The 15,368-nt window shown below is 45.3% G+C and overlaps 1 protein-coding gene across 3 annotated transcripts in view; it reads left to right on the top strand.

The window, feature by feature from the left end:
- The window catches only part of RICTOR (RPTOR independent companion of MTOR complex 2), a 1,600,666-nt gene that overhangs the window by 231,026 nt on the left and 1,354,272 nt on the right, over window positions 1-15,368 (top strand). For all 3 annotated transcript variants that reach the window (XM_078674985.1, XM_078674984.1, XM_078674983.1), the window contains exons 7-8: window positions 3,322-3,448; window positions 5,605-5,774. In XM_078674985.1, coding sequence (XP_078531111.1) covers window positions 3,322-3,448; window positions 5,605-5,774 — 297 coding nt within the window. The remainder of the gene's footprint in view (window positions 1-3,321; window positions 3,449-5,604; window positions 5,775-15,368) is intronic.

Below are 15,368 nucleotides of genomic sequence, written 5' to 3'. Positions count from 1 at the left end.
TCAGATGCATGCTCATCAACAGCAGATCCGCCTCCAAACACGCAACAGAATTAGCAGAAGCTATCCTCTCACATGATATTGATGTAGCCTTCATCACAGAAACCTGGCTCAACTCCCTGTCAGCCCCCATCATGGACATGCTTGTACCACCAGGATTTTCAATCACTCACAAAGACCGCCATAAGCAGTGAGGTGGAGGTGTAGCTATCATTCACAAGACTAACCTCGCCATCACGGAAAGCGCACCTTACCTGTACAGCTCCTTCGAATTCCTCTCGATCAACATCAAATCTTGCGCAAAGAGCTCAACACTTTGCCATCTCCTCTATCACCCACCAGGCAATTCAAAGGAATTCAGAACGCAACTATCTGACCTAATCACCCAATGCGCGCTCAACAACGCCAATAACATAATCCTGGGCGATCTCAACATTAGATGGAACGATACAAATAACCCGCTCATACAATCCCTCAACAACCTTCTGCTAGAAAACGATCTGACACAACACTGCTCTGAAGAAACACACTACAGAGGAGCGATACTTGACGCAATCATTGCGGACAATCACCATCGACTACATCATTCCAGTAGACTGGTCAGACCACCACTTAATTCTTTTCCGCATCAACCAACCAGCGCCAACTCGACACATAAAACAAGCTCCCCCCAAATGGATAAGGAATATTGCCCAAGCCCCACAGATCATCCTAGAAGATGAACTAAGCACTCTCCTTCCGAACTCAACGGAGAACCTCTCAACCACTGACCTCACCTCTCTCTACCACTCCAACATGACGACCACCCTTGACCGCCTGGCGCCCTTGAAACTAAAAAAACCCAGAAACATTCCATCGAGATCGTAGTTCACCACGGACATCAATGACGAAAGAAGACTTCTCAGATACCTTGAAAGAATCTGGAGGACCAATCCATCCTCCCTTCACCGCGAACAACTCAAGACGGCACGCAGAAACTACAACAAACTCATCCAGGACAAAAAATCTTCCTTCTTCTGCTCCGCTCTAGATAACGCAAAAAACCGCCCCAAAGAGCTCTTCAACATCATCAGAAGTCAAACATTCAAACCTATCACATCCGTTTCAGTGTCCTCCAAAAAACAATGCGACAACTTCGCCAACTTTTTTAACGAAAAAATCAAGATTGACCTCTCTCTCAGCACAAACCCCTCTTTTCCCAGGGAAACCAAGACCCCAGTACTGACTGACCGCACCCTATTGATCCCACCCACTCAATGGTCCGTCTTCACGCCGATTCAGGAAACAGAGATCGTGACCCTGATCTCCAACGCCAAACCGTCATCCCACTCCCAGGATCAGCTTCCTATAAACCTGGCCAAAGTCCTGAAACACACCCTAGCCTCAATTTGGTTGAAAATCATCAACAGCTCGCTGAGCTCGGGAATTATCCCAGACTGCCTCAAGGTCGGCCAAGTCACGCCGCTACTAAAAAAAACCAGGGTTGGGCACAGAAGATATGAACAACTTTAGACCTGTTTCAAACCTTCCTCTGTTATCCAAAACACTGAAAAATGTGTTCTCCCACAGCTAACCCAACACTTAGAGAACATCAAGCTCCTTGACCCCCACCAATAGGGTTTCAGAAAAGGATGCAGCACTGAAACTGCCATCCTAAACGTCATAGACGATCTACACAAATCACTTGACTCTGACCAATGCTGCCTTCTCATTCTCCTTGACCTTTCGGCCGCATTTGATACTGTTGATCACACACTGCTCCTAAAAGCCCTTCAAGAAAGAGCAGGCTTGGAATTGACGGTACTGAACTGGTTCTCCTCCTTTCTACACAATCGCTCGCAAAGAGTAAAAATCAAAAACTTTGAATCCGACACCCTACCCGTCAGTAGAGGAGTCCCACAAGGGTCAGTACTCTCCCCCCAACTCTTCAATATCTACATGGAACCCCTCACCACAATACTCAGGAATTCCAACATCCCCTTCCACCTCTATGCTGATGACACACAGCTCTATCTGGAAACTACCTGTATGGACGACATTCTCAAACTCAACGACACGCTCAAAGACGTTCAACAATGGCTCTCACAAAACCACTTAAAGCTTAATCAAGAAAAAACTGAAGTTCTACTCATCTCCAACAGAGAGGAAAACCCCCAAATTGAAGAATGGCTCAGAGCCATCGACGCCCTCAACGGCACCCTCAAGCCGAAAGATTCGGTCAAATCCCTAGGTATCACCTTAGACCCCAAACTAAACATGAAAAAACACATTGCGAACTCCGCCAAAAGCGCTTTCCTCAATCTGAAACTTCTCTACAAAATAAAACCATTCCTGCCTCCCAAGGACCTTCAACAGGCCACTCAAGCACTGGTGCTCTCCAGAATTGACTATGGAATCGCAGCCCTGACCGGCTCAGCCAAATCACACCTAGGCCCCTTGAAAACCACCCTCAATGCCGCGGCTAGAATGGTCACAGGAACCAAGAAATTCGACCACATTTCCCCCGCGCTCAAGCATCTGAAATGGCTCCCTATTGAACAACGAGCCAACTTTCGAACAGCATGTCTTACACACAAAGCCCTTCACACAGGCAAACCAGAATACCTGGCTGCGAAACTCAAAAGGGCTGGCCAGTCCAGGACCCTCAGAAGCTCCAACACGCTTCTTCTCATTCCGTTGAAATCGTGGACACGCAAAACTTTAAGTAAATCCTTTGCAGGCAATGCACCCAGGATATGGAACGCCATCCCTCCCCACATCAGAATGACCTCCCACTTCCCAAAATTCAAGACTTTACTCAAAGCCCTCTTCCTGGAAGCCACCTGAACTGTAAGGGGATGCTCATAGTACCCCTCACCCTTGTAGTCACTATGATCTGTATGATTTTATTATTTGCAATCCCCTTGAGGTTGTCCAGTTATCAATCTTCCATCGCCGATAAGGCACATTGTTGTACCTGTTGTGAAGCGCTCTGATACCCTCGGGTCCAGCTTTCGCTATACAAAACTTATAATAAATAAATACATTTGTTGTATCTTGACAGTAAATGGAAATGATTTGCCTTTTAGTAGTATAGAGAAAGCAAATATGGTTTCACTTCAAAAACATAAAAATACTTGTTTAAACACACACTAATATCTATTGTTTTGTAAAGTACTAACTTATTGGCCATTATTTATTCCAAACGTAACATCTAGTTAACTTGTTTTCTGTCAAGCTTTGCAGGTGTGGGTGTAGTACTATGACAAACTTTAAAGTTTTAGTATAGAGGGTTAATCATACATGAGCAAAATACCATTTCTTAACTAATTGTGTGTTTTCCAGATTATTTCTGTGAATCCATCTCTATTCCCTAGCTCTATTGCCAATTCCTTAATTGCAGTAGGAAATGATGGCCTGCAGGAGGGTGACCGCATGGTTCGAGCATGTATTGCTGTTGTCTGTGAACTAGGTAAGCAATCAGTAATGTACTGAAAATGTGCCCTGAACATGCTGCTAAATTTCCATGTACTTGCTATAATTGTGAATAAAGAATCCACACTATTCTTTACTACTATCTGGAGATCAAGTCAGAAAGGATAGTCTTAACCGTAGTACTGTCATTTCCTGGTGAATGTGCCTTATTTGTAGGATAAAAGAATAGGTTCTAAATCAAAAGCCTTTAGAGATGGCAGTATATTAATTTTTATAAACAACCATGAAATAAAAATAGGAGGCCTGGACAAAACATAGAAAATGAAACGCACCAAAAAAGGTCGGGTTTAAGATGGTTCATAACGCTAATAAGACGAAATAAGCAATGCATTTAGCGCTATTTTGTGTAGGAACAGGGAAAAAACCTTTTCTTCTGAATTTTGACACTTAAATATTATTTTCCATCCTAATCCTCTGTGACTGCACAGCATAGAAGTTTCATTATAACCATGAGAATACTTTATTGTATGCACTGATTAAATAGGATTTTATAACTCCTCTAAAAAGAGAAATGGAGGGTAGATTGCAAGGAGAAAAGGAAATGATGTTCCAGAGTCTAGCTGCTGCTGTGGAGATGGCACCATCCTCAATACTTGACGTACAGGCTCAGGGACTAAAAGGAAGCATTTAATTTCTGATGGGTGGGATCTGAAAGTTTATGGCAGACACATTTTGTGGCCAAAAGATTCTGGTCTACTGGCATAGAGTAGGTTATGGATTATAATTAGTGTCTTAAAAAGTGTTTTTATGGACAAGCAGCCAATGCAGTTGTCTAAGGGTAGGTGGAATCGATTAGGAAGTCTTTACACCATGAAGCAAGTGAGCTGTTGAGTTTTGGATTAATTGCAGGCAAGAAATCAAATTGGGCTGCTGGTAAAACAGTTTTTCTGTAGTCAATACTGATAGAATTAAACTGTCGCCCACTGGAATTTGTAAGTTGTCATCTATTTACTGAAAATGATTTAGTGACACTGTTCACAAGGGTTTGAAGACCTGAATTGATGTAAGGAGGCAAAGGTAATGGGCATGGAATGGAGTTTGTGTGTATTGCAAGATCGGAAGAGATGTTCTGTCTTGGCAGCATTGATTATTAGACAGTGAGTGCCAACCATCATCAGATGGAGGCGGCTTGTAACATGAGCTTTAGTAATTTTTTAAGATCGAAATCTGGGATAAGGACATTTGAATCTAGTCATTGTACAGGTAATTGGCGACATACAAAAATGTGGATATCATCACTCCCCACTAGATTTTGTTTAAAGGGAGATGGGGTGGAACTAAGGTACAGAGCCCAGGGGGTAATAACATTGGTAGGGAAGTGGCATTAAGCTGGAGTACCATCAGACCCCGCTGTAAGATCAGTCAGCAAAGGCAGGAGAGATCAGTGCCAGTAATATCAAAATGTTGCACTGCTGTCAAGAGCATGTTACCTTCCATTCAAAGGTTGTTGATGCAATAAGAGATGATTTTGACGAATGAAGATTATAAAGTTACAAGTGTGTATACACCAGATGAAAAATGAATGTAGGAGATTTAAGATGTTTGTTGTGGTGAGATAAGGTGGGAGTTAGTTATATGGAAGAATTTTAAATGTTTTACAGAAGAAAGGATGGTTAAAATGATTGGCGCTAGAAGGATGTGCAGCAGATGCTTGTCACAGAATATGCACAATTACTGTTATTACAGTTTTAAAGAGAGATTCTTAAAGGTCCAGAGTATGGATTGGTTGACAATTAGGGTTAGACTAGATAACCAGTCTTGAATATATCTTGGAATAGCTAGTGACTTTGGCAGAAAATGGAAGAAACTGCTTGGAGGAACCTTTGGGAGACTTGAAGAGGCAGTTTAGATATAGAAATAGGAGGATGCAGTAAAGTCATTAAACATAAAGGGATTTTTTAAGTATTCCTTTAGGTTTTCAAACAAAGTGGGTGATTTGGCAATGTATTTCTATTAACTATATTGTTATTTGTTGTTTAATCACCCTGCTTAGCATAGCTTTAATTCTTCTCCATGCAATTGAATTACCACTGTCATGCCTTTTTTTTTCATTTTAGCCTGTAAATTGAGAGAGATCGTGAGGTATAATTTGCTTTGTTTGCTTGCATCCAATTCTTGTTTTCCTAATTTCAGCACTTCTGAATCCAGAGATTGTGGCACTTCGCGGTGGACTAAGTACTATTTTGAAAAATGTGATTGACTGTCAGTTGAGCCGAATAAATGAAGCACTTATTACTACAATATTGCACCTCCTTAATCACCCAAAGACCCGACAGTATGTGCGACCAGACGTGGAGTTGGAGGTAAGGTGAAATTATTTTCCTTTTACATGTAAAAATATGATTCCATAATGGGATCTTGATTTATGTTCATGAATGTTCAGTGTTTCTGAATTTAGTTATGAACATATGATGAAGAACTGGTTTTGGAGGAAGAGAATCCTTGTCTTCCTGGGACTACGTAAACATAGTTTGTGCTTTGCCAATCCAAAACAGTAAATAGTTAATGCACTAATACTGCCTACCCCTAAGCCCACAGATGCACCCTTCTCCAACATTGGGTAGTTCATATATTCACATATTTGAGTCATTCACATGTTGAATCATGCGTGAGGGTGGCAATCTCCAGTAACATGAAATAGCAGTAAACACTGTTAAAATAGCTCGTAGGCCTCAATAACTGTCTTTGCTTCGGAGCCACCTAATTTGAAGCTACCCAATTTTCAAGCCAGTGAGGTGTAAGTTCTAGCTCTCCTACTCCCCCGAGAGGCCACTATTGCTTAGATAGCTACCGTACTTTAAGGGTGAGGGTAGTCCCTGTAAAGATCTGTGCTCTAACATTTTATTGACCTTTTATTGATACTTTCTGGTCTGCCATGGAGCTTAGCCAGTCATCCTCCGCTTTCCGTAGACTGTCTGCTGTTTTGGGGATAAATCTCTTAAAATGCTAATTTTTTCTGGGTCAGGAAGACCCATCCTGTGTCGCCAACTGTCATCATGACCGCCAGAGAAACAAAACCTCTATTCAAATCCTGCTCTAACTGTGGTCAGAAGAAAATCTACACTGATGACCCATATGACCAATTTATTTACTGCCTATATATAGCACACAAGCCTTCTCACTGTGACATATGCAGCACTTTCTCTTCAAAGACACTGAAAGCTAGAAATAGGAGGCTGGCCCCGTATATACCAGAAAAATAGAAATATCCTTCTAAAGGCATGCTACCTTATCTGGGAATGAATTACATGAAAAGTGCTCCTCCAAGCACTTCGATGATGACGGTGTAAAAACAGAAACATATAGATTTGCTAGAGGTGGTGTTACAGCATCAAGTGGCTGCAGTCATCATCTCACAGGAACAGACTGGAGTTTTCTTCAGAAGAAGCTCTTCAGGCATAATAAACACAAGCCTGCACAATAAGCAGTTTGAAAATCCAGCTCCTTGGATGTCCTCATGGAGGTCCAGCATATCCACCCGTGACTTCCACGACATCGGCATCAATGGCGAATAAAACAATCACCATACTCTGTCCATGCAGGAAGCTGGCTCTTTATGTGATATATCAATAATCAGATGTACCGTGTAAATAGTACTGTGGTTTCCTTAATACTGGACAGGGCTTGCTATGCAATTCCAAAGTGCTCTATTAGGGGGTAGTGTGGTCGATCAGCCTTAGGCTTAACAGAGTAGCTCAAGACATTTGCAAACTGCACACAATGATTAATAAATGACACCACGACTCAAGAAGGTGATTCACACCAATTCATAAAAATAGCAAGTATCTTTATATATGTTTAGGTATCAGAAAAAAACGTTCAGATAAGTACGCTTGTAAATATATTTTTTAGATCTCGACTGGGCAGCGCTTGCGCAGTCTCTTCGAGATATGCTGTATTGAGGTATGGACTTGAAGCTACACCCAGTTTCCACCATTCTTTTCAATTGGTTCCTGTTACTGTCCATTCTAAATGGTTGCTTTTGATTTGTGAATAGGCTTAGTAGTCCCTCCTTAGTACCACCTTTTCTGCTTTTGTAACTTCCCAGGAGGACTGTCTCTTTTACCTGTACAGTATGTTTTATTTACAGTCTGTGAGCACTATTTTCCTGAATGAATTTTTTCTTCCAGCTGTTGCAGACACACTTTTCGCTTCCCAGAAAACACACCAAACATTTGTTTCCTGCTCATCATCAGAGGCGTTTGGAAGGCGCCCATTTTGTTCATGCATTTCCCTCCCCACCCTGCTTGTTTTTTTAATATTTGTGAACATACTTTATCAGTGCTGCTCTGGTTTCGCTTTCATTGATGTGTATTTCCTAGCTCCTCTGTCCCACTTTCTCTGCTATCTCTCCCCCTCCCAATCAGTCAGCAAGCTCCAGCCTGGCTTGCCTCACAGCAGAGCAGCGGAGCAGCGGAGCCAGGTGGACGAGAGGGAGGGTTGTGCTGCTACTTGCCTCAGAGCAGGGGGCACTGCTGTCTGTGCCTGCTCCTTGCAGCTGCCCTGGCCGTGGACCAGCTCTAGTCTTTGCAGAGAACTGCAGATATGAGCTCTTTCTCTCAGTGCGGCACCCGTTTCACGAGTGCTGCACTGGTTTTGCTTTCATTGTCGTGTCTTAATCCCCTCCCTTCTCTACCTCACCCTCCCTTCTCTCCCTCCCCATCCCTTCCAGTCAGTGAGCAGGCTCCAGCTAGCGCCTGCCTCACAGTGGAACCAAGTGGACTGAGAGGGAGGGCTGTGCTGCTACGTTACAACGCCCTCGCCATAAGACTGACGAGATGGTTCTCATACTGTGGGTGTTTTCAGAAGCGTACAATGAATTGTGTTTATGATGTTTTTATATAATGTCTTTTAGTAGTATGGTAAAAATACGTTAACTTGTTTGTTTTATGCTATGTTATTTCACTAGCATTTATACAGTTCGCCTACCACTTGTTTGGCCTCGTATCACTTTAGAAATGTGGGAGTCCTTTGTGTTTGGTCCGGTGTTCCTAATTGCAAAAAGTTATGGCGGTCTGGTGTCATCCGTGTATTTACTCATTCAAGATGGGTTGTACAATGCGATGTCGAATCTCCTTCCTTCACAGTAGGCACCTAATTTCGCAGGCAGTCAAATTTTTATCTACAGTGTTTTCGGTGTACAGAAAGCAGAGTTAACACTCACTAACGCTTAAGGAGTAAGGATTACGGGGACAGGCAGAGGTGAGGTCGATGCCACCCTGGCACTCACTTAGCATGAGTGGAAGCTGGGTGTGGATGGCACAAGCCCTGTATACTGTGGTTCGTTATTTGCCTCGGGTGAATAGACATCAATTCACCAAAATGTTCGGGTTTGAGGAAGTGCCAGCACACCTTCTGACTACTGATGGCATGAATGGTTGCCCCCACTTCTACCCGTATCACTTCAAAGCGTCTCTTTTACTGCAGAGGTGCTATTGGAAGGGAAAGGAATTAACAGACATTAAAGGATGGCTTAAAACCCTGTGCACTTTCATTTACTGAAACTGATTTAATGCTATAATATTGTGTTTGCTCCAATAAACCTTTGCTCCAAACACTAGTGCTCGTCACCATTCCAAGCGCAACTTGACCCATTATACATATTGTCACCCAAAGTGTAGGGGACTTGTCCTTCATATGTCTTCATATTTCCCACCAGCTCCCCTCCGGGTCATTAAGCAGTCAGGGGTTGCCGTGGAAAGAGTTCAACAGGGCCAGCTTTAGCACTGGTGGCGCCTAGTGCAACAATCCTTTTTGTCCCTGCCCAACGCCCTCATAAACCTACTCCTCGGTTTCCTTCAATATTACCCGGCAAAAGTGGCCTTCGCCTCTTCATAGCCCCTCTCTCTCATACATTTAATTTGTTTTAAAGCGCTGGTGAAACTGGCTGTTCGAGGCATATGGGCTGCAGATGGTACATTTATGAATAGATCGCCATCTGGTGTTGGGCTTGGATGATTGCACTTGTTTTTCTCTTGGAGAAGTCTTTTGTCGTCACGAGACCGATGACTCCTCCCTTGGGTGCTAGTGCGCATGGGCATCGGCTCCATCCTTAGATTGTTTTTTTCCGCCATCGGGTTCGGATGAGGATCGAAGCGCTCCGAAACGACTTCGAGAAAAAAGTTATATTTTGGCGCGTATTCCCTTTCCAATTCGACGGTACTGTTATCGAGCGCGAGTTCATTTCCATTTCGACGCGCTTCGACGTCAACAACAAAAATTTCCAACTTCTACGTCGACGAGACCGGGAGGCCTATTTCGACGTAGTCCAGCCCGGAGTCCATGGAAAGGACTCCATTCAAAAAATGTCCAACGTGTGGTGCTAAGTTCCCACACAAGGACCTACACGAGGTGTGCAACCTCTGTTTATCACCTGAACACGAATCCAGGGACTGTGAAGCCTGCGTGGCATTCTCCTCCAAGTCGACGATTAGAAACCGTCGAGCTCGAAGACACGAGGTGTCGAGAATGCAGTCAGATGCAATCCCGGAGCTGTTCGAGGCCCAACACCCCGAAGTGGAAGAAGAAGATGAGGACGAGTCGGGGTCGGAAGCGGACGAGTCTGACTTCGAAGAAATCGACGTTCATCAAACCCTGAGTGACGACATCCCTTTACCCAAAAAACCGACCCCGTTTGGTGTCGACCCCGCCTTCGAGCCCGGTCAGACAACCGAAAAAAGTTTCCGACGCCCCGCCTTCGGGCTCGGCAACGAAACCGAAACCGAAACACTCGGCCTCCCACCATGTCGGATCCGAGAAGCGGTCGACATCAACATCGACACCGAAGCTCCATACCAAGGAAAGCTCACAGTCGAAACATTCCATGTCGAAACCGAAACATGCTTCGACGTCGAACACTTCCGCGAACCCCGAAAAAATCGGATTCGAGCAAACTCTCGGTGCCGAAAACACATAACACTGACAGTCAGAAGCAAAAGCACCTTTCGGAACCAAAAACTTCGGTACCGACACAGGAGCATCAGACAGATCCAAAACAAAAGACTTTGTTTATTGGTCCACAAACTGGCAAGGTGGTGACAAAACTACCTAAAAAGAGGAAGAATGAACAGTTGGACGACAAAGCTCCTCCTCCTAAGAAGAGAACAATGGGGACAAATACAACTCCTCCCCTTTCTCCACAACCTAGAGACACACCCTCTTCTCCTCTTCCTCACACTCTGCCAGCTATTCCTCCACCTTCTACACCACACCCATCTACACCTCAAACAGATGTAGAAAGTGACACAGGGGAGGGGGAACTTCCTAGGGATGGTAACGACATTATCCCAGAAGACGCAGACCCATGGGAAGATTATAACGCAGTGTCAGATAATGATAATGACCCTGAACTGTATCCTTCAAAACCCTCACCACCTGATGATGATACAGGTGTTGCACAGTTAATTAATAGGGCAGCAAAATACCACAAGGTAGACTTACATGTGGAACCTCAAATAGAGGATTTCCTTTTAGAAACACTACCTGCTGCACAAAGAACATCAGGAACACTACCAATGCTTAAGGGTCTCCTCAATCACACCTCAGACATATTTAAAGACCCTGTGAGGGCTAGGGTATTGAACCCAAGAATTGATAAGAAATATAAGGCAGCCCCAAAGGACCCAATATTTATCAAAGGACAAATACCTCTAGACTCGGTAGTAGTCCCAAACGCTCGTAAGAGAGCAAACTCATTAACAACAGGAGAAGCTCCTCCTCCTGACAAGGAGTTCAAGTTAATAGATGCCTCTGGCAAAAGAGTAGCATCCCAAGCGGCAAACAGCTGGCGCATAGATAATACGCAAGCGCTACTTGCACGTTATGATAGAGCTCATTATGATGAGTTAGAAAAACTCATTACACATCTCCCTAGGGAACATCAAAAAGGGTAGATCAGCTCATACAAGAAGGGAAGATAATAACTAACACTTCCATTAAGTGCGCCTTAGACGCAGCAGACATTGCAGCAAGATCCATAAACACCAGTATCATGTTAAGAAGACATGCATGGCTCAGAGTCTCAGGGTTCAAACAAGAGGTACAAACCTCCTTATTGAACCAGCCTTTTGATGGGAAAACACTTTTCGGCTCGGGTACAGATGAGGCGTTAGAAAAGATGAAAAAAGACACAGAAACGGCTAAGTCAATGGGAGGATTGCAACAGCCAGCTCAAAGGGTTTTCTTTCGTAGGTCCACCTATAGAGGCGGATCAAAGAATACAGGCACAAGCCAGCAATCAACCTCTTTTACACCAACATCACCCAGAGGTAATTCTAGAGGCAGTTACAGAGGTAATAACAAAGGTAGAGGTCGCGGAAATAACAACAACCGCATCTCTCCTACCCCAAAACAGTGACTTCATACAGCTCCCTCCAGACCATATAACACCGGTCGGGGGACGTCTATCACAGTTCCTACCTGTCTGGGAAAACATCACATCAGACAGGTGGGTGAGACAAATTATCCAACATGGTTATTGCCTAGAACTCACAGCTACCCCACCAAACATCCCCCCCAAACAGCGTCCAATGAGTCAAGATCATCTAACATTGTTAAAACAGGAAGTACTATCACTACTACAAAAGCATGCCATAGAGAAGGTTCCACAACATCAACAGGGAACAGGAGTATACTCTCTATACTTTCTAATTCACAAAAAAGACGGGTCTCTAAGGCCAATACTAGACCTCAGATACATAAATTCTGAACATTTCCACATGGTCACGCTCCAACAAGTACTTCCTTTACTGAAGAAAGGGGACTTTCTTTCTACACTGGATCTAAAGGACGCTTACTTTCATATCCCAATTCACAAAGCCCACAGGAAATACCTCAGGTTTGTTGTAGAAGGACAACATTATCAGTTCAAAGTCCTTCCGTTTGGGGTCACAACAGCACCAAGGGTGTTCACAAAATGCCTAGCAGTGGTTGCAGCTCACCTAAGAAGACAACAAATACATGTCGTCCCTTACTTGGACGACTGGCTAATAAAGGCCAAGTCACAAGAAGAATGTCTTAAAAACACACAAAAGACAATTCAGTTGCTGCACCAGCTAGGGTTTACGGTGAACTACACAAAATCCCACCTGCAACCAAACAACGTTCAACAATATCTAGGGGCTACTATAGACACAGAAAAAGCCAAAGTATACCCCAATCCAGTCAGGATTCAAACAATGCTCACATTGATTCAAAGATTTCAACCACAACACTCACTAACAGCTCGAGTGTTCATGCAGCTATTAGGGATGATGTCCTCTTGCATACTGCTAATACCATATGCCAGACTACCGATGCGTCCCCTTCAAGAATGTCTAGCAACACAGTGGAATCAGGCTCAAGGTCAGATTACAGATCTGGTGTTGGTAGACGACCGCACACAGCGCTCTCTGAAGTGGTGGAACACAACAAACATTTTCAAGGGGCGGTCGTTCCTAGAACCAATTCCACAAGTGGTGCTAACAGCGGATGCATCGCTCACCGGATGGGGAGCGCATATGGACAAATATACAGTACAGGGAAGATGGAGTGTACAGCACAAAAGACTGCACATCAATCACTAGTGCCACTTTTGTACTCTATAACCTACTGTATGTATATGTTTCTCTGCACACTCTTACATTTGGGCTATGCTGATTGATCACTAGTACTACTCTTGCACTGCGTAACCTACTGTATGTATTTGTTTCTCCTGAACAAGTGTACCACTACACTGCACTCCCCCATTCCCTCCTAAACCATCATCGCAACATGGATCCGATCGGCAATCACACATATAAAATCAACTACCCACCATCACTCACCAAAAAAGCCGCTAAACGATTTAAACACAACTTCCTTAGGTCACACCCTGAAACCCCCTTTGCTGACACCTACTTCTCACCGGTCACTGGATCCCTGAACACTGATATCATATTCCATACCACGCGCAGAGCTCAATGGAGAAAAGCGTTCCTCACCCTACTCACCGTCTCCTCCACCAGGAAATCCGCTCACAGCCTAACTCTCTCCATCACACCATCCCAACTCTTTCCAGGCAGAGCCACCATCACCATTTACAATAACGGGATTGTCCTAGCTCAATCCACAGACAGGAACCTGGAACTGCTAGACAACCTGTTCCCCACCTTCAAAAAGCACCTCTCCCAATCGCGGTCCAACACTCATATCCCCTCCAGTCCCACCAACCATGACCTCACAGCCACATACTCCTCAATCAGGGACACACCTACCACCCCTGATCGCCCATCTCCCACCCACAACCCCTCTAGCCCAGTTCAGCACCATGCAGTTGTAACACACGCCTCAAACACAGACACAGATCGCTCCCCCTCTTACACCACTCACACCCCCACCCCTTTTAACAACCCCCAGACCTCCACACATACCATAAACACCCCTCTCACACCTACAGCGGGCATCATCACTACGCTCACCCCTAACAGCACAGCTCTCACACACAACACACCTAACCTAGTCCAGCACCAGAACAACACGCACTGCGACAAATCCCCCCCTTCATCTCCCCCCATTCTCAGTCCCCATTACCCTCTAACTAACCACGCAGAACACACCTCCTCTCTTAATTTAACTCCCCCTCCCCACAACAGGACCATCCCCTATCCCATTTCCCCTCCTACTCTCAGCCCTCATTACCCTTCCTGCACCCCCACCACGACTATCAGTCTCCCAGCCTACACCCTGACCCCCCCGCCTACCACCAATGCCCTCACTCATACCACCAACCTCCTCCCAACCTCATCCACACCCCTCCCGCCCAAAACATCTCTCCTCCCTAACACCTTCCCGTACACCAACACAACGCATACCTCCTCGAACACCAGCCCACGCTCCCACCTGCACACGAATTCCCTGGTCAGCCATTCACCTCTGACTACCGCCCCCACCTCCACCACCCACCCCACGATGGACTACATCATGGCCACCCTTACTCAGATCAAAGAAGACATACACAACATCAAGGAACTACTCGCCACCCACCCCATACACCCTGCACCCACCTCCCCTCTCAACTTGTCCCCTACCCCTCCAGCTGACTCCCTCACTCAACACGCCCCAAACCGGGCGTCAATTACTGCCCATAGGCGCAGCAATTGCCCTCGTCCCCCTCGTCGTCCCTACAACCCCTCACACAACTACACCTCCCTGCCCAACGGGTCCCCTCCTCCCCCTCGTCGTCCCTACAACCCCTCACACAACTACACCTCCCCGCCCAACGGGTCCCCCACCCTTCCGACTAACTCTCTCACTCAACTCTCCCCCAACATGACCTCACTCCCAGCTAGCAATCGCAACAACCGCCCTCGTCGCACCCACAACTCTACTTCTGACCGCGACACACTCACCCTTCTCCGCTCCTATGACCCAGCCCCCCAAAATAACACAACCACCCCACACCTCAACATTCCCACGATACACTCAAATCCCCTTAGACCCCCCACACTAAACAGCAGATTCTCCATCCCCAATAACCTTAGAAAAGTCCCTCTCTCTCTAGAACCGTCTACCACTCTCAACACACCTCGTCTCAAATGCACTCTCCTCAACTGTAGATCGGCCTCGAAACACTCTGCCGCTATTGCTGATCTCCTCTTATCAATGGACCTTGACCTAATCATCTTGACCGAAACCTGGCTAACTGAATCTTCGACACCTATAATGGACATTCTGGTTCCTCCCAACTACCACATTATCAGGCTAGACAGAGCAGGCAAATTAGGTGGTGGAATCGCATGCATCTACAGGAATAACCTCTCTGTTCAGAAAGTCAATTCTACCTCCCTACCATCCCCAACAACTTGGGAATACATCTGCCTTGACATTATCAGTGAGGGCAAACCGATATGCTCTCTTCACAGCATCTACCACCCACCCAG

Source organism: Lissotriton helveticus, chromosome 2_1 (assembly GCF_964261635.1).
Source record: "Lissotriton helveticus chromosome 2_1, aLisHel1.1, whole genome shotgun sequence".
Classification (NCBI taxonomy): domain Eukaryota; kingdom Metazoa; phylum Chordata; class Amphibia; order Caudata; family Salamandridae; genus Lissotriton; species Lissotriton helveticus.
This window is presented reverse-complemented; position numbering and strand designations above follow the sequence as displayed.